The sequence below is a fragment of the Alligator sinensis genome, unplaced genomic scaffold, assembly GCF_000455745.1.
Source record: "Alligator sinensis unplaced genomic scaffold, ASM45574v1 scaffold989_2, whole genome shotgun sequence".
Lineage (NCBI taxonomy): Eukaryota > Metazoa > Chordata > Crocodylia > Alligatoridae > Alligator > Alligator sinensis.
The window spans coordinates 1,645,812-1,672,866 of NW_005842162.1; the positions used below are offsets into that span (position 1 = coordinate 1,645,812).

At 42.1% G+C, this 27,055-nt stretch overlaps 1 protein-coding gene across 15 annotated transcripts in view; it reads left to right on the plus strand.

The window, feature by feature from the left end:
• Positions 1 to 27,055, plus strand: part of FRAS1 (Fraser extracellular matrix complex subunit 1) — a 418,617-nt gene that overhangs the window by 4,573 nt on the left and 386,989 nt on the right. For all 15 annotated transcript variants that reach the window (XR_003094532.1, XM_025206555.1, XM_025206564.1 and 12 more), the window contains 5 exons: positions 691 to 774; positions 3,986 to 4,057; positions 4,741 to 4,852; positions 8,153 to 8,253; positions 25,522 to 25,603. Coding sequence is in view for 14 of the 15 variants with exons in the window: in XM_025206555.1 (XP_025062340.1) it covers positions 691 to 774; positions 3,986 to 4,057; positions 4,741 to 4,852; positions 8,153 to 8,253; positions 25,522 to 25,603 (451 nt within the window). In the remaining variant the exon portion in view is untranslated. The remainder of the gene's footprint in view (positions 1 to 690; positions 775 to 3,985; positions 4,058 to 4,740; positions 4,853 to 8,152; positions 8,254 to 25,521; positions 25,604 to 27,055) is intronic.

A 27,055-nucleotide genomic window follows, 5' to 3' on the forward strand; every position in this document is an offset into this window, starting at 1 on the left:
AGAAGTGTATCAAGACTCGGTTCTCGTACTTTAGTACAATGTACTCCGTGTTAGTATAGTGGCTCAGGACAGAAAAAAGCTATGCTCTTACCTGGAGTATGCACATATCCAAAATAATGCTCATTATGGACACACTGGTATGCTATGGTATTGGCAGCCCTGAAACTGACTATCTTTTCTCATTTAAAGACTACTAAAACTTGGTTTTGGGGCTGCCCTTATAAGCCTTGAAAGTGACAAGAGACAGCAACCCTGAAATGAGCTTTTCCCATCAGTTTTAAGGCTTCCGAGGGCAGCTCTTTGACAGCCATTTTCTCTTCACCATTTCTGGCACCAGTTGTTATGCCGTTAAATAGATTTTATGCAGTTAAAGGGAGGGAGCAGGGAACACAGCAGCAGACAGATGCCAGGAACAGAAAGCAGAGCAGGAGATTGGGTAGAGAGCAGACAGCAGAGCAGGCAATCGGGCACAGGAATGGAATCAGCATACGCTAAAGGAGTTTGCAGGGCTTACTTTGTTGTTTGTCTGCCAAAAAGATTAGCCCCTACTACTGTAAGCAATAGACAACAAATTAGAACTAGCATTCTGTTATGCAGGTAAGTGAATTATGCACTTAACAGGTATGCATATGTCAGGTACATGTATTTATGCTTCACCATGTTTGACCATTTTTCTTTTATATTTACTAGAAAAAAGTGGATCCGTTTGCGAACACCATTCATCTTCCCCATCATTTTGAAGAGGAAATTAATAAAATTTTGGTGTTTACAGAGGTGAGTAAACATACATTATTGAAGCTGTTTTATAATGCATTTAAAAACACTTCAATTTTATGGTTTCCTTTCATATTTGTGTCCCACCCTTGATCCCGAAGGATGCCCAAGTGCTTCACAGAGTTTCAAAAGCAATTCGAATCTTAAATAATTAATAAATAACTGTGTTCTTTCTTGGGTTTCTCCATTTTTTTTTATATGCATCTGTTAGCAGAATATTTTAATACTATAAATTCAAGGCAGAATATCTACTGAACAGCAGTTGCCTATAACAGTAAGTGGGAGATTTAATATATTTTTGTAAACGACAAGCTCCTTCAGAGGCATGCATAATACAGTCTGCAAGAGGAATCATTAGCAATTCCTATTGGGTTATATGTAGTATCTTTCTCCTAATCTTATTCTAATATAATAGACATATGCCAAATACACTGACAGTCCCTTTTTACCCAAAGTACTTCCAGCATTCTTCGTCTTCTGTCTTTCCAAGCTGGGAATGAGGCACCAAGGCTAAAGTAACTTGATGTGGGTTTCTTTTAACCTACTGGAGGCTAAAGGAAGTCTTTAATAGCAAATTAGAAAGCTATCTCTTTTTGTTCTCCATTTGCGTGTGTGTGTATGTATGTATTAAATCTCCATTTCTTTAAATGTTAAATTTCAGGGGCCAAATATTGTCATACAAATTATTTGTTGTAATACCAGTCTGTGTTTCAGTTGTTTTGCCCTTGAATTCCTTTAAGGCAACCTGATGCCTGGCTTATGTACAAATAGAAAACTAATTTATTTTTTGGAATTTTCAGGTGAGGATTTTACAGGTTTTTTGCCAGTGTAGTTTTCCTTTTAACTGAAATGCTAATGAAAGATACTACGTTAATAACACCAGATACCATAAACTTCCTGTGGGTGAGACCCAGCCCTTCCATCTACTGTGGCAGCGCAAATGGCCCTGTCTGCCTCCCTTCCCTTCTCCTCATCTCCCCTCTGCTGGCCTCGCCACAGCAGCGGCTGCTTCCTAACGATGGCTCTGACCCTGCTCCCCGCAGGCGGCAGCACTGGGTTGGAGAGGGGGTCTTGACTGGCCAGGGACCCATGAGTTTATTTGCCTAGAGTCCACTAAAGAGTTAATCCAGCCCTGGGTAGAACTCGAGTATTAGGAGAACCCATGTTGCTATCAAGCATTGTCGTTGCCATTGCCATTCTCTTTCACTAGAATAAAATTAGCAAACACCAAAATGAATCAAATTGATCATGTGCAGGGGTGGGGAGGGGGACAGGCACAGACACAGGGTTGGGGAGGCAGGAGGAGTGGCAGGGGGTACAGGCACAGGAGGGGCCATGGGGCAGGGAGGACAAGTGCTGGGGGGCAAGGGGCAGAGGTCTGGCCCCTTGCCCCCTTCCTCTGCTTTCCCTGCCACAGCAGTGGAGGGGACAGGTTTTAAGATGACTCTCCAATAATTAGGTTCTATACATATTTATATTTATAATTTTCCATGTATAGAATCTAATTATTGGGAGGTTGTCTTAAATTACAAGTCATTTTAGATCCAGGTAAATATGGCACTGAAGGTTGTAAAACTCACTATCACTGCTATGGAAATATGGACACAAGACAGTCAGGCAACATAGAAACTTGAGTCCATGTGTTCACTATTCAAAGTGACTTGCACCTTGGCAGGCAATGGTATTCTGTATCAGTGGTGCTCAAGATTTTGGCCCTTTGGGCCAAATGAATGACACAGAGCTTGTCTGTGGGTTGGATCAGGTCCCACAGTGCCTAGCTCCATGCGTTTGGAAAAGGCCTTGTGGGCCCAATCTAGTGCACAAGGCCATGGCCTGCATGGCTTCCTGTGGGTCAGTTGGCACAGCTCCAGGGGCCAGATATGGCCTGTGGGCTGGGGGGTTGAGCATTGCTTTTCTAGGTAGAAGCTTCATTTAGTGTACATTTCAAAGGTAGCCCTAGGCAGAATGTAATAACTTAAGTCTGTTATGAAGTGGCAGACATAGAAATAGTAGTTTTATTGTCTTTATTAGAATAATCGCACCCACCTGGCCATCCATCACTTATGAAAGGTACTACTGCTGTCAGAGAATCCAGGAACAGTGATTATTTTAATAGGGTCTCCCATTTTGAGGCATTTTTAATAAAAAGGGGATAACCTATGCATTCTTATGTAGGTTGCTTTGGATGCTCTTTCCATTAGTTTCTCTGATGGTCACATTCTACAAGAAACATTTGTATTTTCTTCCAGTCTGTTTAAATCAAGATATGTAATTAGATAGGTTATCAGAAAGAGATGCTTTTACAGAAGCATGGTTAGGTGGAAAAAACAAGTGAGTATTACTGCTATATTGATGCTGCAGCTCAGAAATGTCTAACTTGTTAATACATCCTGGATAAGAGGTGACAGGATTCAGCTCCTTCAGACCCCACATATGATTGATTTCTTGGGGAGATGAGTATCTCAGAATCTACTTTTCAGGATCTCAAAGTGGAATGCATAAAGTCATGCAATTCTTTTTTTAAAGAAACAATGTTTGATGTCTTTTCTAACTGAGTCAGGAACACTTTAGTATATTAAAAGCTACTAAGTTAAAATACCTATGTGATATTAATGGTTTACATTCTATTACCCCTGTGTGAAACTAGTTTAACTAGAAGAAAATATAGCCAGCAAATGATATTAATCTCCGAACATCTTTTTATGAAAAGATCTGTCACCATATGTTTTAGAACAGCAGATTTCTTTCCTGGAGGGAGGTGATTCATAATAGTCTTTAGTAGTGCACTGTTACACTACTAAATGTCTCTTCTAGCTTTAAAGAATGACAAAGGCTTGGATGCTGTCTAAAAGTTGATGATTGCTGCATCCTGGGAATGAAGAAAGAAAATGAGAAACTGAACAAAAATTACTAAGCTAAAAGGGGATAACTTTTTTCTGTACCATAGATTTTATTGACATTTCCTTCTGGGACTTATTCAAATTCACGAATTAGAGGTCTAGGTTCTAATACAAATCCCCACAAACCTGGAATAGTTCTCTCCTTCTGATAAGATTCATCCTTAACCAAGAAATCAGTTGGGGTTTGTATACTTCCTTTTTTCAAGAATATACAGCTGTATTGGTTTAGTCATTCTATTATGGCTGATGTTGATGGATAACAAATTGGTAAAAGTTTATTCATTGTATCTGGACTACTTGTTTTCTAACAGAATGCAGAACAAGCTGAAATAGCAAAAGAAAATGGAGCTGCCTTTGTAGGAGGGACTGAACTAATTCAAGAGGTATCTATTTCTGTCAATTATAAATTGTACTTCAGAATTCTGAGAGGTGATCAGAAAAAAAAACGCTACTGAGGCCAGGATTCAGTCCTCCATATTAGAAAGGTGACATAAAAGGTGTTAAATTTGTAACTGCTTACTGACATGCATATAGATGTAACATGCAGAGGGGGTTTGTGGTATAAAAAAGTAAGAGAAATATGTAATAAGATAAAAGGTATAAGTCCTTCTTTACGTTAGCTTGCTTTTAGTTGCTTTTCTTTTGACTTTTTTCCCACTGTTCTAGCAATGGAAAAAACAGTCTAAAAAGCAATAAAGAATGTAATGTTCTTTAGTGCCCTAAAGCCTGCTAATCTGGTTCCTATTTAGATCTTGGTTTTATAGTCTCTGGTGGCAGGCTTTAAAAATTCAGTTGGTCTGTATAATATGGTTAGTAATGCTCTTTACAGACAGTTTACAGCAGGGAGTAGTTTCTCTTGTACAGAACCTAGCATACCCTGCCACTGTTAAGAACTAAGAAAATAATAATTCAGTCAGTACTGTGAGACTGACTTGATTAGGTTGATAGAAGCTTAAACAATGATAACAAGGCAAGAAGCTTTTACTTCCTTATATCTTTCAGTAAACAGTCTTGAAAAAGTACATGTTAATTGGATTTTATAAGGGTTTTTTAAATTTATTTACAGATTTTGGACGATGAAATCCAAGCAGACTTTTATATAGCTGTTCCTGAAATAATTGGAAAACTGAACCTTTTAAAGAGCAAGCTAAGAAATAAATTTCCAAGCAGCAGAAAAAGTAAGACTCTTGTATCTCTGGATCATTTGAGCAAGACCTTTTTCTTTAAACAATTTAATCAGCCTTTTTATTTAGGAAATGAAGTTGTCCAGAGTGTTCATGTTCAAGGTAGTATTTGTGACTGGTAAGAGGAACTTTACTGAGAGTTTAATTCTGTTCTGAGATTATTTTGATTTTTGAAAAATCTCTTTCTGTAAGCCAGTTGTTCAGTCTTAATTAAATTGAGCCTTGAGTTTAATATTAAGATTGGCAGTAACAATAGCAACCGGGTCAGCACAAGAAACCACTAATTGTGGACACAGGTGTACTGAAAATTTGCTATATGTTGTACACTCAGAGTCACAAATACTTCGAAATTTGCACATTACAATAAACAGACATTCTGTTACAGTGGACTATGGAAATAAAAGCTTTCTTTGGATAATCACTTTGATCAAAACTTACTTGGCTCTTGAACACTCTTGAATGGTATAGCAGGACATTGGGATGTGCCTACTCCTTTAAGGGAGCAAGCAGCCTGAGAGGCAGCTAGCAGGTGGTGAAGGGAGTTTATTAAGGACTCATGTGACCAGTAGCAGGCTGGACTGGGGATATATGAGCCCTGGACCTCAGCTGGTCAGGCAGTCCAGTCCTGAGAGCTAAGAAGTGAGGAGCTCCTGGCAGCAGGACTCCTGAACAGACTAAAAGGAAGCAACTCTGCACTGCTGGGAACAAGGGAAGGTATCTGGGGCAGAGACAGGCAGGGGGCCTTGGTGTGGGTTAAACCCACAGAAGATTTGAGTGTCTGCCAGAGGTTGTAGGTGCTTTTGCACTAGAGTTTAGCCTTGAACACTGCTGGGGGCAGACTCAAGGTCTGTTTAAGGAACTGATGGCCCAAGAGGGGCTTAGAGTGGGACCCAGCAGAGAGTGCAGGAGCCCAGAAGGGCTGAGAGCAAGGCTGAGAGAGAGTGAGAGATCAAAGAGATCTGACAGCTGACCTGAGAGCAGGGCCAAAGGTCCAGAAGGAACTACAACTAGATTGGCTGGCCCAGGAGTGGGGTCAGCGCCCAGGAGGGACCTCAGCTAGGTTAACTGGCTGGAGGTGGGGCTAGGCCCCAGGAGGGACCAGAGCCACAAGTATAAATGAAAGGTAACACCCGTGAGACATGGGGCTTGCTGTTGGGGAGCATGGAGCCATTCAATAAGCCCTTAAGTCTACTGGTGTCCCTGCTGGGGCACGTACAGGCTGGGAGGGCCTATTGAGCTTGAGGGCTAAACGGAGACTAGAGGGGTCCAGGAGGAGTCTGATGGTAATTTGCGCAGCCATAGGCTCTCTGTAAGGTCTGTGGGCAGCCTTCCTTTTTAACTTTCAATAAGAACAAGGCCTGGCAGGTCAATAATTAAGGGAGGTCTATTTTAGAGATTGAGCTGGGCAGGGGCCGTATAGCCCCCCCTGTGACTCGGACCTGCTACAAACAGCATCTGCTTTTCACCTTTTTTGGCGCTGTTATTTTCTTCATATCTCTGGCTCTTTCTTCATGTAGCTATAAATTTTCCCTTGGTTAGTGTCATATTTCTTATTACAATGAGCACCATTCTCAGATTGTCTGATCTCTACTCATTGACCTTCCTTTGGTCATTAAGAACGTTCAGAAACATACTTCTGACCCAATAAAAATAAATATCTATCTGCTGTTCCCACAGTCTGCTTTCTTGCTAATGGTGCTAGGCCCCAAAAGAAGATTTATTTTTTTTACCTCATCCTTTCACACTTCGTCTTTCCCCCAGCTGTCTACACAACACATTTTAAGAGCAGGCAGGTACCATTTGTGCTCTTTAAACATTTGGAGGGAACTCTTACCTTGTCAGAAATATTGCAGCCCAGAATAGTCCAGGTGTGCCTTAGAACAAATGAAGTCTGTGTAGTTCTGTAAAAAAACAACTCCCCCCCACACCCCGCCCCCCAACCAAAAAAACCCCATGTTTAGTTCCGAGTTTCATAACATTTGATTTCTGTTACTGCCAACAGAAGACTTTTGGGTAAAATATAAATTATATTTCAAGTCCATGGATGATACTGTAAACCAACCAAAGAATCCCCTGTAGCTGAGCTATTTTCTCTCTTCTTACTGATGGGAATGAGTGTATTCATTTGGCTGGCTTGAGTCAGCACGTTTTATACGGAGTCTAATACTGAAACTCAGCAAACTTTGAATCATCCTATGGAATGTAGAGGATTCATTTTTAAAACGGGAATTTGACTTAAGTTTTGTTCCCTTTTCAAAAATTGATTCTAGATATATTTTTCAGATCAATGCCATATCCATATTTAGACATGCAAAAAACTAGAACTCTTAGTTCTGAAATGATACCGTTTATTAGACCAACTGGAAAAGGGCACGAAAATTGTCCTTTTCTGCCAGCTTTCGGGATCAAAGGCCGTTCGTCAGGCTCTAGGAAAAGTGTAGATGGTACAAGATGGTAAAAAGTCCCCATAGGTAGGAAATAAACTTCATTTTTGCACAGAGGGAGCTGGAGATGGAAGTCTGTCCCTCTGGGTCCATGAGAGTGTCTTTGTGAGCTGTGCCAAGTAGCTCTTTGATGTGTTGATCAGGTAGAATTCCTTCCCTGGAGGTGTCAGATGGCAGGCAGGGAGGCAAAAAAAACCTTCCAGCCTCCCTCTGTGCAAAAATTAAGTTTATTTCCTACCTATGGGGACTTTTTACCATCTTGTACCATCTACACTTTTCCTAGAGCCTGACAAAAGGACTTTGATCCCGAAAGCTGGCAGAAAAGGACAATTTTCGTGCCCTTTTCCAGTTGGTCTAATAAACGGTATCATTTTGGAACCAAGAGTTCCAGTTTTTTGTGTGTCTTTTTGTCTCAGACCAACACGGCTACCAAGTACACCCCATAGCCATATTTAGGACTTTATTAGGGCTTATTTTTAAACAGACTTTTAAAATTCAAATTCACAGACTTTTAATTTCAAATGATCTTTATATATAGCGTTAACATTTGTTGATGTGTAGACAATTTGTTGATAAAATACATAGAATCCCAAGACTGGTAAGTTTAGCTTGTGACTGAAGGACAGAAAACATATGCATTGCAAGCCCTGGCCCTGTATTTAGCACCATGTAGACTTGCTCCTTGATAGTTCTGCTTAATGTCAAGGAGGATACTAATTAATTGTTTTAACTCCCTTTCTAGGGATCACTTGACTGTCTCTCATTTTGTTTGTAGCAGCTATCATAACTCTAATAACTAGTTTCTGAAATTGTGAGACAACTTTTTTTTCCTCTTCCCTTTCCCAACTAGATTCTTTGGGTCCTGATATCCCCCAAATGCTGGAATTCTTTAAAACAGGCCATGCATATATGGTGGAAGAAGATTGTCTAATCAGGTCAAGAATAGGAAGAGTAAGTTTTGCCATCCACTTTTAGTATTTTCCTTCCTTTTATTTTTCAGAGCAACAATTATTTGTTTTGTGTCAAAATGTTTTGTTTACCAAGAAGCTGTTTGCACGTGAGCTTAATAAGTAAAATAGACTTTTTAATTTTAAAAGTCACATTTACAGGATCTTATTTAAAAAATCAGATAGGATGTGGCTGGTATTGCCCAAGATATTTGTAACTGAGAAACTTTAATGGTGAAGACCTTTAATGTTAATTTTCCTATGTTTGTCTGCCACCTTTTCTGATCTGTGTTTCTGTACTGTGCGCGGGCCAGGAGCGATCCGGGCCCTTTTTCGTGCCGCGCGGGCTGTGGCCAGCAGCCCGGGCACGCTGGGTCGGGGAAAGCAGGCGACACGCTAGAATTAGGCACGGACGCGTAATGGTTGATTCAAGATTGTTTACTTACACCGAAGATGGTCACGGTGTAGGCTGGACGGTTTCCGAGGCAAAGCTCCACTTAAATCCTCGTTTGAGGACTCCGACAGTACTCGGATCACTCCCACGGAGTTGTCGAGGCTCCGTGGATCCTTTTTGCGCGCAGGGAAGAGGGATACGTCGAGGATTGCGCTCGGCAATGGGGAGAGGCTAGAGGCTGATCAGACCCCTGTTGCCTGCTTGAAATACGCTGGGTCCAATAGGCTCCGCAGCGCTTAGAGATCTTCACAAGACGTGAAGTCTCCTCCTCCTGGTGTTCATGGAGTCCTCCAACTTGGGCGGAAACCACTTAAGCCTTTTATACGGCTAGCAAGCCAATCGCTAGCCGCCATGCGTGAATAATTTAACGCAAGCCAATAACGGGGCTCGAATTAGAATACAAATGGCGGGAACTCCTTGCAACGTGTATCTCCTTTCTGCAGCTAAGAAATGCACCCTGCAAAGAAAGCTACAAATTGGCGGGAAAATAATTCAGTGGTGCCAAAGCACACACAAAACAAAAATCACACCCTTGGGTTGTGACATACTGTACCTGTGTTCTTTCCTCTACTTCTGCCTCTCTTTCTCTTCTCCCTTTCCATTCAGTGTTTGTATCTCCTCTCGGTTGTGTGTACTGTCTGATTTGGCTTTGCTTTGTGTGCCTGTGCCAGAGAAATTAAATTTACCAGATTTCTAATCCTCAAAGTTCTGCCTGGCAGTAATTCAGAGTATTAGGAATCTTGTAAAGTCTACTTAGCGACTGCTGGGTCTGCATTCAAAGGATTTACTTTTTTTCAGTGTTTGAACCTAAAGCTCCATAAAGAGTTACCATGTTAAATTTAATGTATGTTAACTTTCATAGATTAAAAATGCTCTAGTTATAGATTTTAGAAAAAATATTTAGATTTAGTAGCTCTTAAAACTGACAAATTCCTGAATTAGGTGTTGTTCAAAATCTTGTAATAGTGTTTCTTTCCATTTTGGCTCAAAATAACCTGAAAATAAGATAAAATAAAAAATAAATAATTTTTTTTTATGCAGAAGGTGGACTTGAAGGAATCTTTGCAATTTAAATCAAAGATTGCAGAGGTAGAAATCCAGGTGGAAACTGTTAAACCATATGAATTAATACTGAGTTCCCTGGGTGTTGCAGAACTAGAATTGAACAGTTGTGCTCCAGCTTTATAAAGCTACCATTACACAAAAACTGAAATTTTAAAAGATAACTCGTAGAACAGCACGGGCTCATTTCATATTAGGAGTACTGCCCTTTGAGAGTAAGTTGTTTATTCCATGCATTTTATCGTCCTTGGGAAGAATGAGATTTGTTGTGGGGGATTCGGTAACGTCTTGGGTTCTTGGTGATTCTATAATAGTTCAACACGACACTATTTCAGTTATAAACTCTGGATGATCTGAAAGAGAACCTTTTCTTGTATAGGAAAAGCAGATTGTGGTAATTTTAACTTCAACAATTGACTAGCAAAGTTGAGTCCAAGACTATGGAAGTTTAAGCTAAGGAATATTACTAGCAACAAAAATATATTAATTATTAATCATTCATATATTAAATATATAATTATTAATTATTCATCAAATATATTAATCAGTGGAGGGTTTTTATACCCAGTAGTTTGCTAAGAAGGATTTTTCCAACTATTTGAGTTAGTCTAATAAAAGATATCAGATTTACCCAAAGAACCTTGTCTGCTTTAATTCAAGCAAAGCTTCCTACATCATTAAACTACCCACAACACACATTCTGTGATATGTTCATATTTAAATGTCACAACTGGAAGTAAACACAACTAAATATTTAGTAAGAGAAATAGGAATAGAATTTATCACATGTGTACAGCATGCCCTGCAGCTCATTTGTTCCAGTTGGGCGTTTGCATGTTTGGGAGAATGTAGTGAGCATCCACGTCAGCTGCTTCTATATAAAAGAGAGGTTGAAAGACAGCAAGGTCGATGGTAAAGCCTCTGAGCTGGAAGTACCGAGAAGTTATTTTCCAAGCCATGCCACTGCTATGCTGTGTGATCTTTGTCCAAATAGTTCACCATTTTGCCTCAGCTTCCTGTTTGACCCTTTGTCTTATAGATTGTAAGGCTACTGTGGTAGGGACATTGCCTGATAGGACCCTCATCTGAACTGGAAGTTGTAAGCAATACCATAACACAAATCCCTGATGATAATAAGAATAATAATGGGGCAATCTTGTGACCCTGTCTGTGCTAGGATTTTCTCTTCAGTCACTCCAGTTTTGCCAAGGCTAATGCAGGTCTGTTGGTGGGGATGGCTGGTCTGAACAAGTGTCTGGGAATCTGTTGAGACTTCTTTAAAGGTATATACTAGTGAATTGCCTGTCAAGAATGACGGATGAATTTCAAATAACACCAGTGCTCTCAGTAGCCTCACAGTAGCAAAGTAATTGTCTTCTTACAGTAGCTGGGAGCCCAGCTCCCACTTGTCCTCAGCTGACCCCTCCCTCTTCCCTCCCTGCTGCACTGGGCTTACAACACCCTTAAAGAGCGTTACGGGTAGACACACAGACAGATGGACTAAACCCGATTAGATAGATAGATAGCTTATATATTTCTGATCCAAACTAAACACAACTATTCAATTTAAAACTTGTTAGTGAAAAACTAATTGGTTATAAACTGCATCAAAGGGTAAAGATGCATTGCAGTACTTCCAAATGATAGCAACCAAGCTGGCCTTCCTCAAAGACACGTTTCCCCACTGACGTTGCTACTTAATTAGTTTGTTAATCCACCCTGGCTAAGTGTTTGGTGTCATGCCTTTCTCCCACACAAGTCAGGGGTCTCAGTGATGTTTTTTGAGATCTGGGAAAAGTCAGGGGCTAATAATAGTAGCATTTTATTAGTAAAACCTGAAGAGAGATCTGAGAATGAGAAGTCTTATGTCTGCATTTTCTTTCTTTACGCTCAATCTCTTGAAAGGACCCATTTAACAATTACAATTCTGTCAGCTCCAGCAGATACTGGAAAAAATTTAACTTCGTTTTTAAAAAAAACTCAGTTGGATGGTGAAGGATCATTATGAGAGAGGCCCCTTTCTCCAAAGCTGAATTTGCCTCTTTTAAAAAAGAATCCATGGCTTACTATGTGAGACCGGAAAGTAATCCTTGATCTCCCTTCATACTAGTACAGAGAGACTGCCAGGGAATTGGTTCTTTTTTCTGGAAAGAGAAATAGTTTCTTGCAAACATACTCTGCAGAATTCAGCATCTTAGTAAATAATGTGTGTGTCCTTTTCTAAAGGTCACATCTGTATTATAACAACAACATCTCCACTGATAGGTTTTAATATTTGTTGCCATTTCCATTACGGATCTTTGGTTCCAGTGAGTTTGTCATAAAAAATATTTTTTAAAATTGTATGCAAAACCTATGATTGATGCTGGTTGTAAAAAAACAACCCAACCCCCCCCCCCCAAAAAAAAACAAACAAACAACCAAACAAACAACCAACTCAACATCAAATAAAAGGAAATTCATAGTTACAGTTGAAAATCTGAAATGCCAGCTTCTGCTTTACCTCGTACCCTATTTTTTCCCTTCTACCACAATAACATGAATTAAGGCCAGAAGCATCAGAGTCTTTTTTAAACCTAGTGAATGTTTTGTTTCATCTGCTTGTAAAAACCCAGCACCTGAAATTACTTACTCATGCATTTTATGAGTGTTGGTAAGTCCCTGTATATATCTTCAGGGGAAAAGATGAACAGCATAGACTTTTAGTACCTGACTGATGTGTTCTTTACTCCAGGTCTCAAGTATAAGGGTTTGTCTACAACTGGAGCTGTTCCTGAATAATTCCATTTGTGGACAAGCCCTGGCTAAAGGCAGTAGTAAACCTTGTAAAACACATTGTAGCTTCAATGGGAGTTGAAAGCACTGGTACTTTACTGGAGTGGCTGTTTGGTATATATATATATATATATATATATATATATATATAAGTGCTATCAAGAATTTAACTTCTCTTTTTCTATGAGACATCACTACTTCTTTCCATAAGGGACTAATTAACCTCACAATGCCAAAAGGCATAAATGTGGGATATGGTAAGTAAATTACTCTCGCAGTAACCATCTGTACAGTTGAATTATAGGATGAAATTAAAATGCATGCAGTCTTCTGAGCCTATTAGGGTAAGGAGGAAAAGTGAAACTAAATGAAATGTCTTGGCATATTGAAGCATTATGAGAGAGGACATGTACAAAACAGCAGACATTCCAGCTAGCATTGATCTCTGGGTGATAGTAACAATAGAGATGTGTCGATTAATTGCAGCCTTAGACGCTTCTAGAAGGACTGTGATGGTTTCTGTTGGTTGAACAAGTTGAAGTGAGGTGATCTGTTTGTGGCTATTGGTTTGTGGTGACGTAGTGTTGTTAGGACCTTTCTCTCTGACTGCAAGGATGTGAATGTAGACCTTGCTCTGGGCTCATGCTGAAGGTTGCATGCAGTGAACTTGGCTATATATGGATAGCTGGTCATTCAAGCTAGAGAATCACTAGTGGCTGTATGTGATGCTAGCCGTGCTACTCCCTTGTATGCCATTAGCAGTAGACAGCATGCCTTAACCATGCTACCTTTGTGCTGGTATGTTTGGGTGGCTTTTGACCTTTTTTATAGAAGTCTACAACATTTAAAATGGCACAAGGTTGCACTGGCTACCTATCACCTGTAACATTGGGGGGGGGGGAAAAAAAAAGGTCAGGTTGCCTTTCCTGTGGCAGATTAAGGAATGGAAATTTATAGTTTGCATCACATTACTGTGTCTTGAGGTTTGGGAAAACAGGATTTCGTTTCAGTGCAACAGGGAAGGTCTTCCCCTTCACTTTTGGTGAATGCAAAGGACTAGGGCCTCAGAAATTATTACTGCCTTCACATTTTCATGAACACAATGACCTCTGTAGGGCCCTTGATACTGTGGGTTTCCACCGGCTGCTACCTAGGATTTTTTTTCTCAGGTCCTGGAGGAGGGCAAAAAATAAGGTAGTGCTGAACAGATCAGCATCCTCTTACTTGAGCTCAGAGGAAAGTAGGGCTCGAAAGGACCTCATATGGTCATCTAGTCCAGCCATCTGCTCAAGTCAGGAGCCCTGACTAAACCATCACAACCAAGTGTCTGTCCAGTCTGCTCTCAAAAATTATCAAGGATGGAGATTCCAGTTTCTGTAGTGATTGGTAGCCTTCTTCCAGTGCTTGACCACCCTTACTTGCTCAGTCCTCATGTAGACAGCTTTTCACTATAGGACAGTGCTTCCTGTTGTTCCCTTCCTGTTTAACAGCTGAAATTGAGAGACTCTTGCCATAGGCCTGGGTGGATAGTCCTGCTCTACTTTATATAATGAAAAATCTACGACTTCCTTTAATATCCTCATAAAGAAGTTTTATTATTCTGGGCTGTGGAAATGAGGAACACTATCACTTCAGAATATCTCTAAACCTTTCTATAAAAAGGTGCAATTGATGTTTCGTATCAAGAGGGCATTCAAGGACACTAGAGTTCCACAGACTGAAGTGCTTCATGTGCTGAAATTAAAAGAATAAATCCAGATTTATTGGTGTACTATGTAGACACATGGAGGTTTCATATTGTAATTCGATCCTAGTTGCTGTATCCGCTGCTAATTAGAGGGGAATGTTTACAGTACAAAAATTGCATCATAATAATTGTGTGATCATTCATTGACCTCCAGTAAGGAGACTTAGTATTTTCAGTGAGGTAATGGATGAAAGAGATGCATTAAACTTTTCCAGTATTCATAGTATGGGCAAATGAACATTGAACACCCCAGTTAAAAATAGTTTAACATGAACTATGCCTGCAATGTCAACTTCTGCTTTTTATTTACAAATGATATTTTCTTGCAAATATTATGTATGCTTGGAAACTGGTAATCAGGCAGAATTCTTGTTAGAGGAAATTTGAATCCTATGTGAGAAGGAACCCAAACTAGATGTTCCTAAGTTATATTTCTCCCTCTTTCTTTCCTCTTGTCAGTCTTGTTTACTCATAAGTCACCAGTATCATGGGACAGCCATAAGGGACTCTAGGTTCCCTGTTATGCAACATCAAAACTATAAATCGAGCCAATTGTACAATAAAGAAAGAGATACTTCCTTAGGTTTTAATATTGTTAAAAAGCGAACTATCTTTAGGTACTGTGCAATAAGCCATAACTAACAAACATGTTCTGGGAATGGGCTCTTTTTTATGACTGATTTTAGTGGAAGCTGTAGACTGTTAGAAAAGCTGGGTTTTCCCATTGTCAAGAACGTTATTAGAACTCTAATTATTTGAGAACTGCGGATTTTCTTATTTGTTGAAGAAAAATTCATTTATGCCTCCCTCCTCCCATATGGGAACCTGTCAGTGGAAGAAATGAAAGCTGAGAACTATAGTAATTCAATCAGGATTCATTCTTATTTATTCTGGCCACCTCACTCGGGGGGGTGGGAGATGGATTTGGATTATTGTATGGATTATTGGTATGGGTTACTGTTGGAATTTATGCTGTTATTTATGGCTCACTTATGCTCAATTTGCTTCAAAAACAGAAATAACTTTGAGACTGAATCTCAGCTTTTACCTTCTTCAAACTTCTTGAACATTGTATGAAATGAATTTTACTGAACTGCAACAGGCTCGAGTCGTAACCATAAAGAAAACTAGCCTCTCTCTTCAGTGTAAACGGTATTAAGATTCTTGTGAGTTTACAAGACTCTTAAGAGGCACTGAGGCAAAGAGAATGAACTTTTTGAATTAAGTATGAAAAATCTGAGGAGATAAGGCTTTGTCGGGCGTCATGCGAGGGTATGTATACACACAAGCCACATCCAAATGAGCAGGGGCATGTGCTTGCAGTGGCACACATAGTAGTGGCACAAATTTGTGCGACTACTTTGTGCTTCAGCACACGCCCCTGCATGTGTGCTTTGTTGCATGGCAGGTTGTTCCACTAGGAGCAAGTGCCCTTGCTCAGTTTTTCTTAGCTCCTGGTGTGCTGGAGCAGCCAGGGCACAAATGTAGCAGCAGAAACACTCTGGCCAGCAGCCAAAGCTTCTCACTGGAAGACCAAGCCTCCATTTGTTCCAGTGTACTCTTTTGTAGTGTGCTCTCTGCTGCCTTTTTTCTTGGTGCTTTTTTTTGCTACAGAGACATCCCAGTAGCAAATTTTGCCTCTGCACTGCAAATTTGCAGCATGGGGCACTTTTTAACATTCCACAGGTGTGATTTGTGGTGCCACAAACCGCACATTTGAACCCTAGCCATCCTGGATTGGTCTCTTGTGGCTGCATGAAATGTGCAAACATCTTTCAGAATCTGTTAGTGATGTGGTTTTTTGTTTGCAGATAATTGGCAATGTAAGTGGTCCTTTGGACAAGAAATTTGAAGGAAAAAACCTATGTATACAGAATGGCTTTCAGTTTTATTAACTAAAGATTTTTTTGGGGGGAGGAGTGCTTCATTAAATAAAAACAAAATCGCAAGTTTCCTCCTGTGCAAGTAGGTTGTAGGAAAAAGACATTTTTGCTAAAGCTTTTGTTGGCCCTAAATCTTGCACATGCTTGATTATTTCTTAGTAAAAATCTAACCTTTCATGGTAACATTCAGTGATATAGTATACGTAACCAGAATTTCTTCCCCAAGGACAACTGGAAAAATTAATTACTGGAAAAATTACTTGCTGAAGAAGCAGTAAAATTGGAATGCACTTATTTATCAGCATGATGATTTTGGAGCAGTTGCTAAACTATTCTTGTATCTAATAAAAATTGGAGGCTAATTGTCTTAGCCTTAATGTACTTCAAATGCCTTATTGCATCCTGCTATGCCTCTGTAAACTTCAAGCTGTTTTATGAGTCTAAAAATTGCCTCTGGAAGAATTTTTGTTGTATAAAATATTCTGTGCAATTAATACGGGGTAGGTGGAATGGATATGTTGTTTAATTGGTTTTTAAGAATTTAAAATAACTTGACAGTTGTTTGAGAGGAGAAAAACATAGGTTGCCTCAAAGCATAGTGGTCTAGGCCAGGGGTTTTCAACCAGGGGTGTGCGTACCCCTGGGGGTACTTGGGATGGACTGTGGGGTACTCGGCAGCGGGTGCTGCCACCGGCACTTCCTCCACCTCCATGCTGCCGGCACGCTCGCCAATTGGCTGCCCCCACACTTGCTTATCTAGCCGCCGGGGGATTCCTGCCTTCTTGATTGACCACTGGGCGTACACTGACCCCAAAAGGTTAAAAATCCCTGGTCTATGCAGTCATGAACTTTTACACACTTAAGCCATGTCCACACATGCGTGGACATATGGTTCCCCGGGGACGAGTGGTGGTGCACTTTGCACTACCACTAGTTGTCCCTGGGGAACACCTGTGCCATGCATGCTCTGACGCATGGTAAGTTACTCCAGGTGAGGTAGGGGAGGCTGGGGCCTGCACTGGGCTAGCCCCAGTAGCCTTATCTGGAGTCCTGGGGGCCTCTTAGGGCTGCAGCAGCAGTGATCCTGCTGCGCAGAGCCTGACAGGAAGGTGGAGCATGGCTGCAGCCAGCCTGGGCCTGGTTTTGAGTGGTGTGCGCTGCCCCCACATGTGCTGCTCTACTTCTCTCCCCCCCCCCTTGGTTTTGGTTTTTGTTTGGTTTGGGTTTTTTAGCCCCACCCAGGGGCTCGAACAACTGTCAAGTTACTTTAATTTCATCAGCTGGTTTTCTTGGTATGTATTAATTCTTACTAGTGTTTGGGTGTGTTTTAGAATAAAAAACTATATCAGAGTTGTTCTTTTTAGATACATTGTAATGAAATATTGAAATATAACAATGAAATATTTCATTGTCTGGCTTTTCCTTGCATCTCTTTATCTTAAGAACTGGCAATCCCAATCTAAATACATTCTATTAAAAACCGCTGCTAATTTTCATGCAGCCTGATAAACAGAACTTCAGTTTTATCTCCCTGCTGACTTCAAAACATAGTCCAAAGGCTTTTCCTGTAATCTTCACTGTCTTTATTGTTGGATCCTCAGTGATCTGATGTCTCATTATATATCTGTTCCTGCTTCCTAACTGAACCTTCCAAAGACCAGCTTTCTCTCTGCACTCATGTGTGCCCATCTTCAATGTGCAGAGTCTTCTCCCATACTGCCTCCGCCATCTGGAGCAGCTTCATTGTGCTTAATTGTCTTCCTGATTAGCTTCAAATTTAATCTGGCCTGGCCAATGGCCCCTAACTCTTTTCATTTAAAAATAAATCCTTTTACATAAAGCCATCTATTTTCTCCATGCTAAGCATTCTCTGGCTTTTGTACCACTCCACGCTCCCCACTATATCTTTATAAATTTATGGGCATATTTGAACTTTGCAAGAGTTAAATTGGCACAGTGAAGATTTAGCTCTGAATGGTGGATATATTTTGTATGAATAACATAATACATTTAAATGTTTTAATTGTAATATTTTAACATTTTTTGGTAATATGGTGTTTCATCCACATAGACAGCAAATTTAATTGTGAAGGGTTTAAAATGATTGCTGAATTATACTTTCATTTGCAATGTTTCAAATCCCCTGGAACCACTGCTGCATTATTTCATGACTGACAAGCTCTGTGTGTGCTGCTGGCTGCCCACCTAGTGCCATGGATTAAAGAATGTCAATGGTTGTGAAACCCCATCAGTATTGCCCAGGGAAATGGTGAAAGACAGTTTTCCAGGGATATGTTTAAACATGATTATGACCTAAAAAGTAATGACCTCCCTGCTGACGTGGACAGTATGTGCACATATGATGTGCTATACATCAGTACTTAAAAGGGTTGTTAGAATAATCTAAACTCTGTTGAATTTGAAAGCCATGCTCTACTTTCCACTATAATTTTCTAACCTGTTTTATAGGACAGTTAAGGCTTGTCTTCATAGGGAAATAGACAACGGTAACTATTGGCTCTCTCTGTGGTTGCTCTTATTCTGCAATATGACTCAAAGGTTGCCTACAATACAATAACTAAAATAACTGAGTTAGGTGCCTAAATAATCCTGAGGATCTGGCCATATGTTCCTTTGTCCAGTATAGTCTAATTCAGTTTGGAGGAGGATTAATCTGAACAGCAAAAGGGTACTGTTATTGAAGAATGACAGTGCTCACTTCTAAAATTACTTGAGGATAAAGGTTGTGCTGCAAGATTCATTTCCAGTCCTATTTTGGAATAGCTTTCCTGTATAGATGAGCCTTCTGCTTTGTCTAACTTTTTTTGTCAGGAAACTGCTAGCAGCTTAAAAGGGAATCGTCTTAAAACACTGCCCAAGGGGTCTCTCTTGATGTCCAACTTAACGCTGTTGTAAAATCCTGTTATGAAGCAACCTGACAAGTTTGAAGCCGTCTTTAAGTGTTGTAGCTTAGATTATACCCCTGACATTGCTTCAGGTGTGTTAGCTAAATGCCACTGAAAAGCTCCAGGTAGCATAGTTAACTGTGCTACTAGAAATTGCTGTTTTTATTCATTTCATTTTATTCATTTGTTTCAGATTGTCACAGGGAAAAACAAAAGGGAGGACCCCAAAGGGCAAGGGGGGAACCCCGGGAACAGGAATTCTGGGAAGGACAGGGAGGAAAAAGTAAAAGTAAAGGGGAACATTTACCTGCAGCGGGACCCGCGGTGAAGCCAGAACACCGGGAGGAGCCTGCGTGGATCAGCAGCTGCACTTTCATACAGCTGCGGCCGGCCGGTGACATCAGTGGCCATCACTGGTTGGCAGAAATAAAGCGGGCCACCAGCAAAGAGGCGGGGGGAGGACGGACACTGGCAGGAGAACCAGCAGGAGGGACTCCCTCAAGCTGACGAGGGAGCGAACAGAGCCAGAAGCTGTTTTCCCCAGCAGGAAAGGATTCTGCTGTACTCTCTGTGAGCCAGAGGCTGCTGGCTGTGGCGAAGACTGCAGCAAAGTAGGAGCGGGGGCTCCTGTCTGGAAACTGGAAGAACAGGGTGGATGGGCCCGGAGGGATCCCGACTCCAGTGACCACCGCAGAGGAGTGGGAGGTGCTGACCCACTACCCAGCACCTGACCAGGTGGGACTGTGGAGGGCACCGGGGCAGCTGGAGAGATGTGCCTAGTGAAAGACGGGAGGCCAGGGCAGCACAAAACGCTGTGAAGCGTAGACCTTGGTGGTGTATCACTGATCCTGCGGGTAACTGGAGGACACGGGGTCACCGAAGGGCCTCAGGGGGCCCGAAGTTATAGAAGCCAGGGCGAGGAGGGAGAGGAAGTCTGAGGGAGGCCACAGGATCTCACAGCCACGTATAGGGCCTAGCATAGCCCCATAAAAGTCAGGGGGTGTGTTGGTTGTGATTTGGCATTGGGGACCTGATGTGGGGACGGTAGGGTCCCTCAGAGGGTGTTAAAAGGCTCTTTCTCTTTTTTTGCACTCCATTTTGTGTTTCCCGCTTTTGGAGGGGTTGGGGGTCAGGGCTCGGGGAGCCTGATTGTTGCGTGAGCCTCAGGATCGGGGTTAGTGTTAAGGAAAGGCAGTGGTCACGAAGATTGGGGAGGAATTGGAGGCCCAGCACTCAGGAGTCTGGCCACGAGGACAACAGTGACTCGCCAAGGCTGGGTATAAGGGCAAGGTAGAGGGGAGGTGGAGCCTTGCAGAAGACCGCCAGAGAGACGTTCTTCCCTCAAGGGAATCCGAGTGGTCCCACCCCCCACTGTAATAAGATTCAAAGTCATGGCAGGGGAGATTGGGGGGGACCACATGTGGAGCAGACACCTACTCGACGGGCCACCTGGGGTAACAAGGCAGACACCATCGCATATCCAGACCAAAGCCGCCTGAGACCAGATGTTCAAGGCCAGGCGGGCACACAGACGTTTAATATCTTTAGTTTCTGGGGGCCTTTAGTGTGTTTGTGGAACACAAGATGAGGTTTTGTTTAGTTTTAGTTGCAAGACCACATCTGGAGCAGACACCTACTCGACGGGCCACCTGGGGTAACAAGGCAGACACCATCGCATATCCAGACCAAAGCCGCCTGAGACCAGATGTTCAAGGCCAGGCGGGCACACAGACGTTTAATATCTTTAGTTTCTGGGGGCCTTTAGTGTGTTTGTGGAACACAAGATGAGGTTTTGTTTAGTTTTAGTTGCAAGTAACTTTATAAACTATAGGTTTAATCCAGGATAACTGACTTTCTCATGGTTGCATCTTCTGCTAATTCTGGGTGAGAGGTCCTCTATATTTTTCTTCATTGGCTAAGGAGATTTCCTATTAATTACTATAGGTCCATGTAAGTCTAAATCAGTGACTCAAGTAATTGAAAACGCTTGTATGATAGTAAAGGCTGTATAATGCAAGGTGCTTTAAAACAGCTTTTATTCCTTTATTTTTTATTAATGCAACCATATATTATATGGTTATATGGATGCATTAGTAAAAATAAAGGAATAAATGCTATTTTAAAGCACCTTGCATTATTATATATATGAAGCACAAAATGAAACGACCCAAGTCGTATATAGGGACTTGATGTCTGACTTGGGGAAGGTCACTTCATTTTGTGCTTTATTTTCCCATCAAAGGCTGAAGATGCTTAGCCACTCTTTGCCTCCCACCAAGTGCTTTGTTTTCTCTAAACAAAGCTGTAGAAGAGTGCAAAGTATCATACTTAACATGTATAAGTGAGTCCCTTGCTAACCAACCCCCTCTAACTACAACTCTTTTTTCTGTCCTACATTCTCTCTCTTAATGCTCTTTCTGGCTTTATTTTATAGCTTAATAAGAAGTTTGTATTTAGAGCATCCTGCAAAGATTAACACATCTCACTGATTGCTCTAAACTTATTTGTATAGAGCAAATATTATATACTTCATTCAGATTCCTTTTTAAAATATGTTACAGATCTGAACATGATTTCAGAATGAGACAAATCCTACTTTTAGGTTATGCGTTTTAATTGTCCTTGCAGTTTCCTGTGCATGTATGTGTAAACTGACTTCAATATTCCTTTTCTGTGTTCAGTTCTTAGTCTTGGCAATTTTTTATCAAAAAAAGTAAAATACAAGCTACAGTAAGGCTGTTTTTTATACACATTGTTTTGCTATTTACTTACTTAGGCATAAAATATTTAGTTTATAAAGTGTCACCTGAAAAATAAATACAAATTGGCTTAGATACTATTTGGATTGTCATTTGGATGGAAAACTTACCAAAAAAGTGTAAACTAAGATTGATATATTAAACTAGCAAAATAGCAGGTGGGGCTGGGCCAGAGATGGAGACCAGCGTCTGACCCCGCACCCTTCCCCCACTGCTCTGAGTAATGTGCCACTCCCCCTTCCTCTTCCCCCCCCCCATTGTCACTTCCCCTTCCCCCCCCCCATTGTCACTCCAGGTCTTGCCCTGCTGCCGCCGCCGCCCTGGGTTGTGCCCTGCTCCCCCTGCTGCTCTGGTTCCAACCCTGCTACACCCTGCTCCCCACCACTTTGCATGTGAGGGGGCATGGCACACAGCGGTGCCACCTCCTCTCCCTCCCCCCCACCGTTCCACAAGTGAGGTGGTATGGCACAAGGCTGCACAGGGGTAGGGTAGCACACAGCCGCAGGGCACGGTTTGAGGAAGGCTTGATGGCTGCGCAGCACAAGGAGTGGCCCTGGGGTGTGGTGCCGTGTGTGGGGGCAGGGGGGTGGCATGCAGCTGCATGGGGTGGTGGGATGGTGTATGGCCATGGGGCATGGCATGTGAAACAGCCATGATGTGGGGCGTGGCCGCCGGCTGCGACCACATGGCATGGGGAGCGGCCCTGGGGTGTGGTGCAGGGGCATGGCATGTGACTGCGCCGGGAGGGTGGTGCATGGCCGCAGGGCATGGTGTGGGGAGCATCCACCGGCTACAGCCATGTGGTGCAGGGAACAGCCCTGGGGTGTGGTGCAGGGTGCACGGGGTGTGTGGCCGCAGGGCGTGGAAGGGGGAGCACCTGCTGGCTGCAGCTGCATGGTGTGGGGAGTGGCCCCAGGGTGTGGTGCGGGGGGCGTGGTGCACAGCAGCATGGGGGGTGTCGTGTGGTCACTGGGCATGGCACAGGGAGTGGCTACAGTGTGGGGAATGTCTCCCGGCTGTGACCTGATGGCATGGGGAGCAGCCTCAGGGTGTGATGTGGAGCATGCGGGGGGGGCATGGCAGGGGGAGCACCCCCTGGCTGTGGCTGTGTGGTGTGGAACGCAGCCCTGGAGTGTGGCTTGGGGCATGTAAGGGTGTGGGTTATGCAGTGTGCAGGGGTGGGGTAGGGTGGTGCGTGGCATGGTGTGGTGCAGGGAGCACCCGCTGGCTGTGGCTGCATGGCATTGGGCATGGCCCTGGGGTGTGATGGAGGGCACATTGCTCCAGAGTTTTGTGCGTGGAGCACACCCTGGCCTGCGTGCTACAGCTAGCGGGTGTTGCCCATGCCCCCCATGCCTGCTCCTTGCATGGCACCCTGCAGCCACTGCCCCTATGCCATGCCATGCCCCCTCCCCTGCACACCCTGTGGCCACAGCCAGCAGTTACTCCCTTTGTGCAGGGGGAGGACATGCCATGCAGGGGACATGGCTTGCAGCTACATAGGGGGCGTGGCATGCGGCTGCAGGGTGCCACAAGCGGAGCTGGCGCAGGGGGTGTGCCCCGCTCCTCGGCCGTGTGCTGTAACTGGCAGGCACTGCATGCCCCTCCCCGCTCTGGCTCCCTTTGTGGCACCCTGCAGCTGCGCACATGCGTGCCTCGCCTCTCTTGTGCGCCCTTCAGCCACAGCCTGTGGATGCTCCCTGCGCAGGGGGGGGGCATGGCATGCGGCCATGTGGGGGGTGTGGCTTGGGGCCGTGTGGGGGCACGCCCCACCCTGCAGCCTTGTGCTACAGCTGGCAGGTGCTGCCCGCGCCCTGCTGCCTGCACGGCACCCTGCGGCAGTGCACCACACCCCACCTCTGTGTGGCGGCAAGCCATGCTCCCCGCACAGCGGTCCCTACGCAGCGCCCCACAGCAGGGAGCACAGCTTGGCTCCGACTGCCTCCACCCCCATCTCCGCCTGCAAGTCTTTTTCTCAGTAAGGCTCTGGATGGCACGTGCTCAGTTGGCCTGGAGCGTTATGGACAGACAGACACAAAGGTGGAAGTCGTAAGGCCTTTATTATATTAGAATTGAGGGGTATATTCAGTAGGATGCCACAAGAAGTTTTCTTAACATTGTACATAGTTGCATGGAAGAGGTAACAAAGCACATTAGTGAAATCTCCACGTTACAATGAGAAATGTTACCAACTCTACTGACAGAGAATATAAAGAAAATTGAATAAATTAGAGCCATGGGCAGAAAATAACAAGATTCAGCTTGGAAGAATACAACTAAGAAACGTAAGGAAAAGTTATCTGAAGTGTACATGTTCAGTAGGAGGGAGATAGCTAGAAAACAGCAATTTTGGACAACATCCGAGTGATGGGAGGCAGCAAACATAAAATGAGTTTGCAAAATAGGAATGCAATTTTGGGCCACAAGTAATGAGTGATTCCAGTATGAGGAGGGTAAATAGTCTCTTTTGCCTTCTGACTTTGATGTAATTACATATGTAATACTGTGTTCATTTTCAGGCGTCTATTACTAAAAGTTAGAGGGAGCTCAGACAAGACCAGAAATAGTTAGGGGTTGAGTGGATTTGACTTAAAGGAAAGTTAGAAGAGCTCTGCTAAATGAGGGCCTTAGAGACTTGAGCTGTTTTTAGGTGTTAAAGAAAAAAACAAAAAATGTGCTATACTTTAAACTTTGTGTGCTCCTGTGCCAAGGCCAGTGCATGCCCAGAAGTGGCAGTGCATTAGTTGGACCCGGCTCGCCCAACATCTGTATAGATGGGGAGCTTTAGTGGGGTGTTTTTGGTAGTTTCATCTAATAGCTGTTTGAATCAGCTATTAGATAAGAGCCAAAAAGCCCCATTGAAGTGTCCAATCTATACAGATGCTGCAGAGCTGGGTTGAAGCAATGCATTGCTTCTTCCAGTAAAGCACCAGTTGAGTTGTGTGGGGGTTGTTTTGGGTTTTTTTGTTTTGGGGTTTTTTTTAAACATCTACAGCCATGGAGACTCAAGTCCACAAATATTTTAAAGAGTAAAAATGCCACTTTTGGATAGAAGTCAAGAGTGAATGGATCCAGATAGAATGAAGAGTAATGAAATTGAGGAAGGAAACATTTAGTCTGAAAATCGAGACCATGAGACGCACACAATAAACTGTGGAACTGTTGCTCAGTAGGAATAGTGGAAATCCCATAGGATACACCCCTCACCATCTAGCTTTAAAAAGTAAATAATTTCTCTTCTCTAGTGAGGGATGTCGAAAAAGATTTCGCATTATACGTATATTCATTGGTATAAAATTAAAAGGTATGAAAATGGTTTATTTTCATTAAGTTATTACCTAAGAAATTATGCATGTTTAATTGTGAGCAACTTGACTTATTGTCCAGTGTTACAGATTTGTGTGTATACAAACTAAGTGATCTTAATGTATATTAAATTAATGTTGGTTAGAGTACAACCACTCAGAACATGTTTTTTTTTCTTCACAGCAGGGTATCATCTTGTTAACCTTAATAAGGGAATTTGTATTTATTAACACTTTTTAAGAGACGAGGAAATGAGTTTTTGTTTATTTACTTTAAAAACCCTAACCACTGATTAAATAATTACCCAACCAGATTTAATTTTATTAATCATAGCATCATTTGTGTTTCCACATCATTAATTTTTCATTAACCTTTTTCAGCTGGATATACCAAATGAACAAATACTTGCCAATTTGGATGCTGTTATTAAGGATATCTGTACACATAGGCCATTGAGCTATGGTAAGTAGCTTCTCTTTTAGTCTCTTAATTGTAGTTAAAGCAAATTTACCTTGGTAAAGGAATAAGTGTGCTCTTTGTTAGAGTATCATGAAACTCAGATCACTTCATCCACCTCTGGGGGATGAACTGAGCAAGTTACTTAAATGAATGCCAGATTTTAAATAGATGAGCAATCCCATTGACTTTAGAGACTCTTCATGCTGAATTGCGATCTTCTTGCAAGCAATGTTTAAGGATGGTTAGGTCAAGGAATAAGTAAGACTCTAATTCTCAGCTCAGATGGCAGGAGAGAAAGTTGGGCCTAGATTTTCAGCTGGGATTGCTTGGAATATTGTGGTAACCAAACTAGTATTTTTAGAAAGTGTAAGCAATAAAGAAGTAATTTCTCCACATCTGTTGGCTTTATACCACTGAGTAATGCCTTTTGCACTTAAGTGGGTCTCTTCAGGTTGAATACATGAACTGTATATAGCTGGAATCCACCAGCTGTTTGACCTGAAGTATCACTTCACACATCAGCCAGCCACTAAGGAAATGTCACCACTTCTGTTTTTGGCAGGTCAATAGCTTTTTATTTCTGCTGTTCATATTGCAGACTAATCAGATGCTTTCTATTAAATTCCTAAGCAATGGGTTCATGTCACTGATCAGTAAAAGTCTAGTCCATGTGATTATTATAAGTTATACTATTAACATTTTATTTTGATTATCTTTCCCACCCCCCCCCCCCCCCCAACAAAACCCTGATTGATTTAATGGCTCTCTCTGGCTTTTTTTGTTGAAAAGCTGGTCATACATTTGGTACTAACAAATTAATTGTTTCCCCATTTAGTTTTTCTTTACCTAACTTGCCTTCCTCACCACCCCACTCTCATATAAGCCACTGACCCTTTTGTACTAAGAGTCTGAATGGGGAAGTTTTGATGTGTAGTTTTTCCACTTACAAGTATTTAGCATGTAAACAGATGACTAATTAATGAGTTTCTGTAGACCTGCCTCTGCTCCCTTCCAGAGCCCTAGAGGTAGAAATCTGAAATTTAGAATGATTTTTTTCTTGCCTGACCCACTTAATAAACATTCAAATAAACACCAGCCTTTGTACTATCAGCTACATTCTGCACTGATGCTAGGCTGTATTTCTCATAGGGGAAAAGTGATTAACTGTTGTAAGTAGGAAATTTTAATTCATCGTCATAAACAGAGCTACAAAGGAATAAAGTTAACATAAGAGATTAATATTTTATCTAAGTGTTACTTATGTGGGGGTATGAACAATGTTTTGTTTTTCTCGCAATTGGAATGTGCATTGTATTTATTATGTTATTTGCAGTATTTATTGTATTTCAGTTCATTATTCAATTCGAATTCCGTATTCCTTCCATTTGCTATGCATTATTTTTCCTTTATTCACATTTTAAGCCCCAGCCATACATTTGGTACTAACAAATTAAT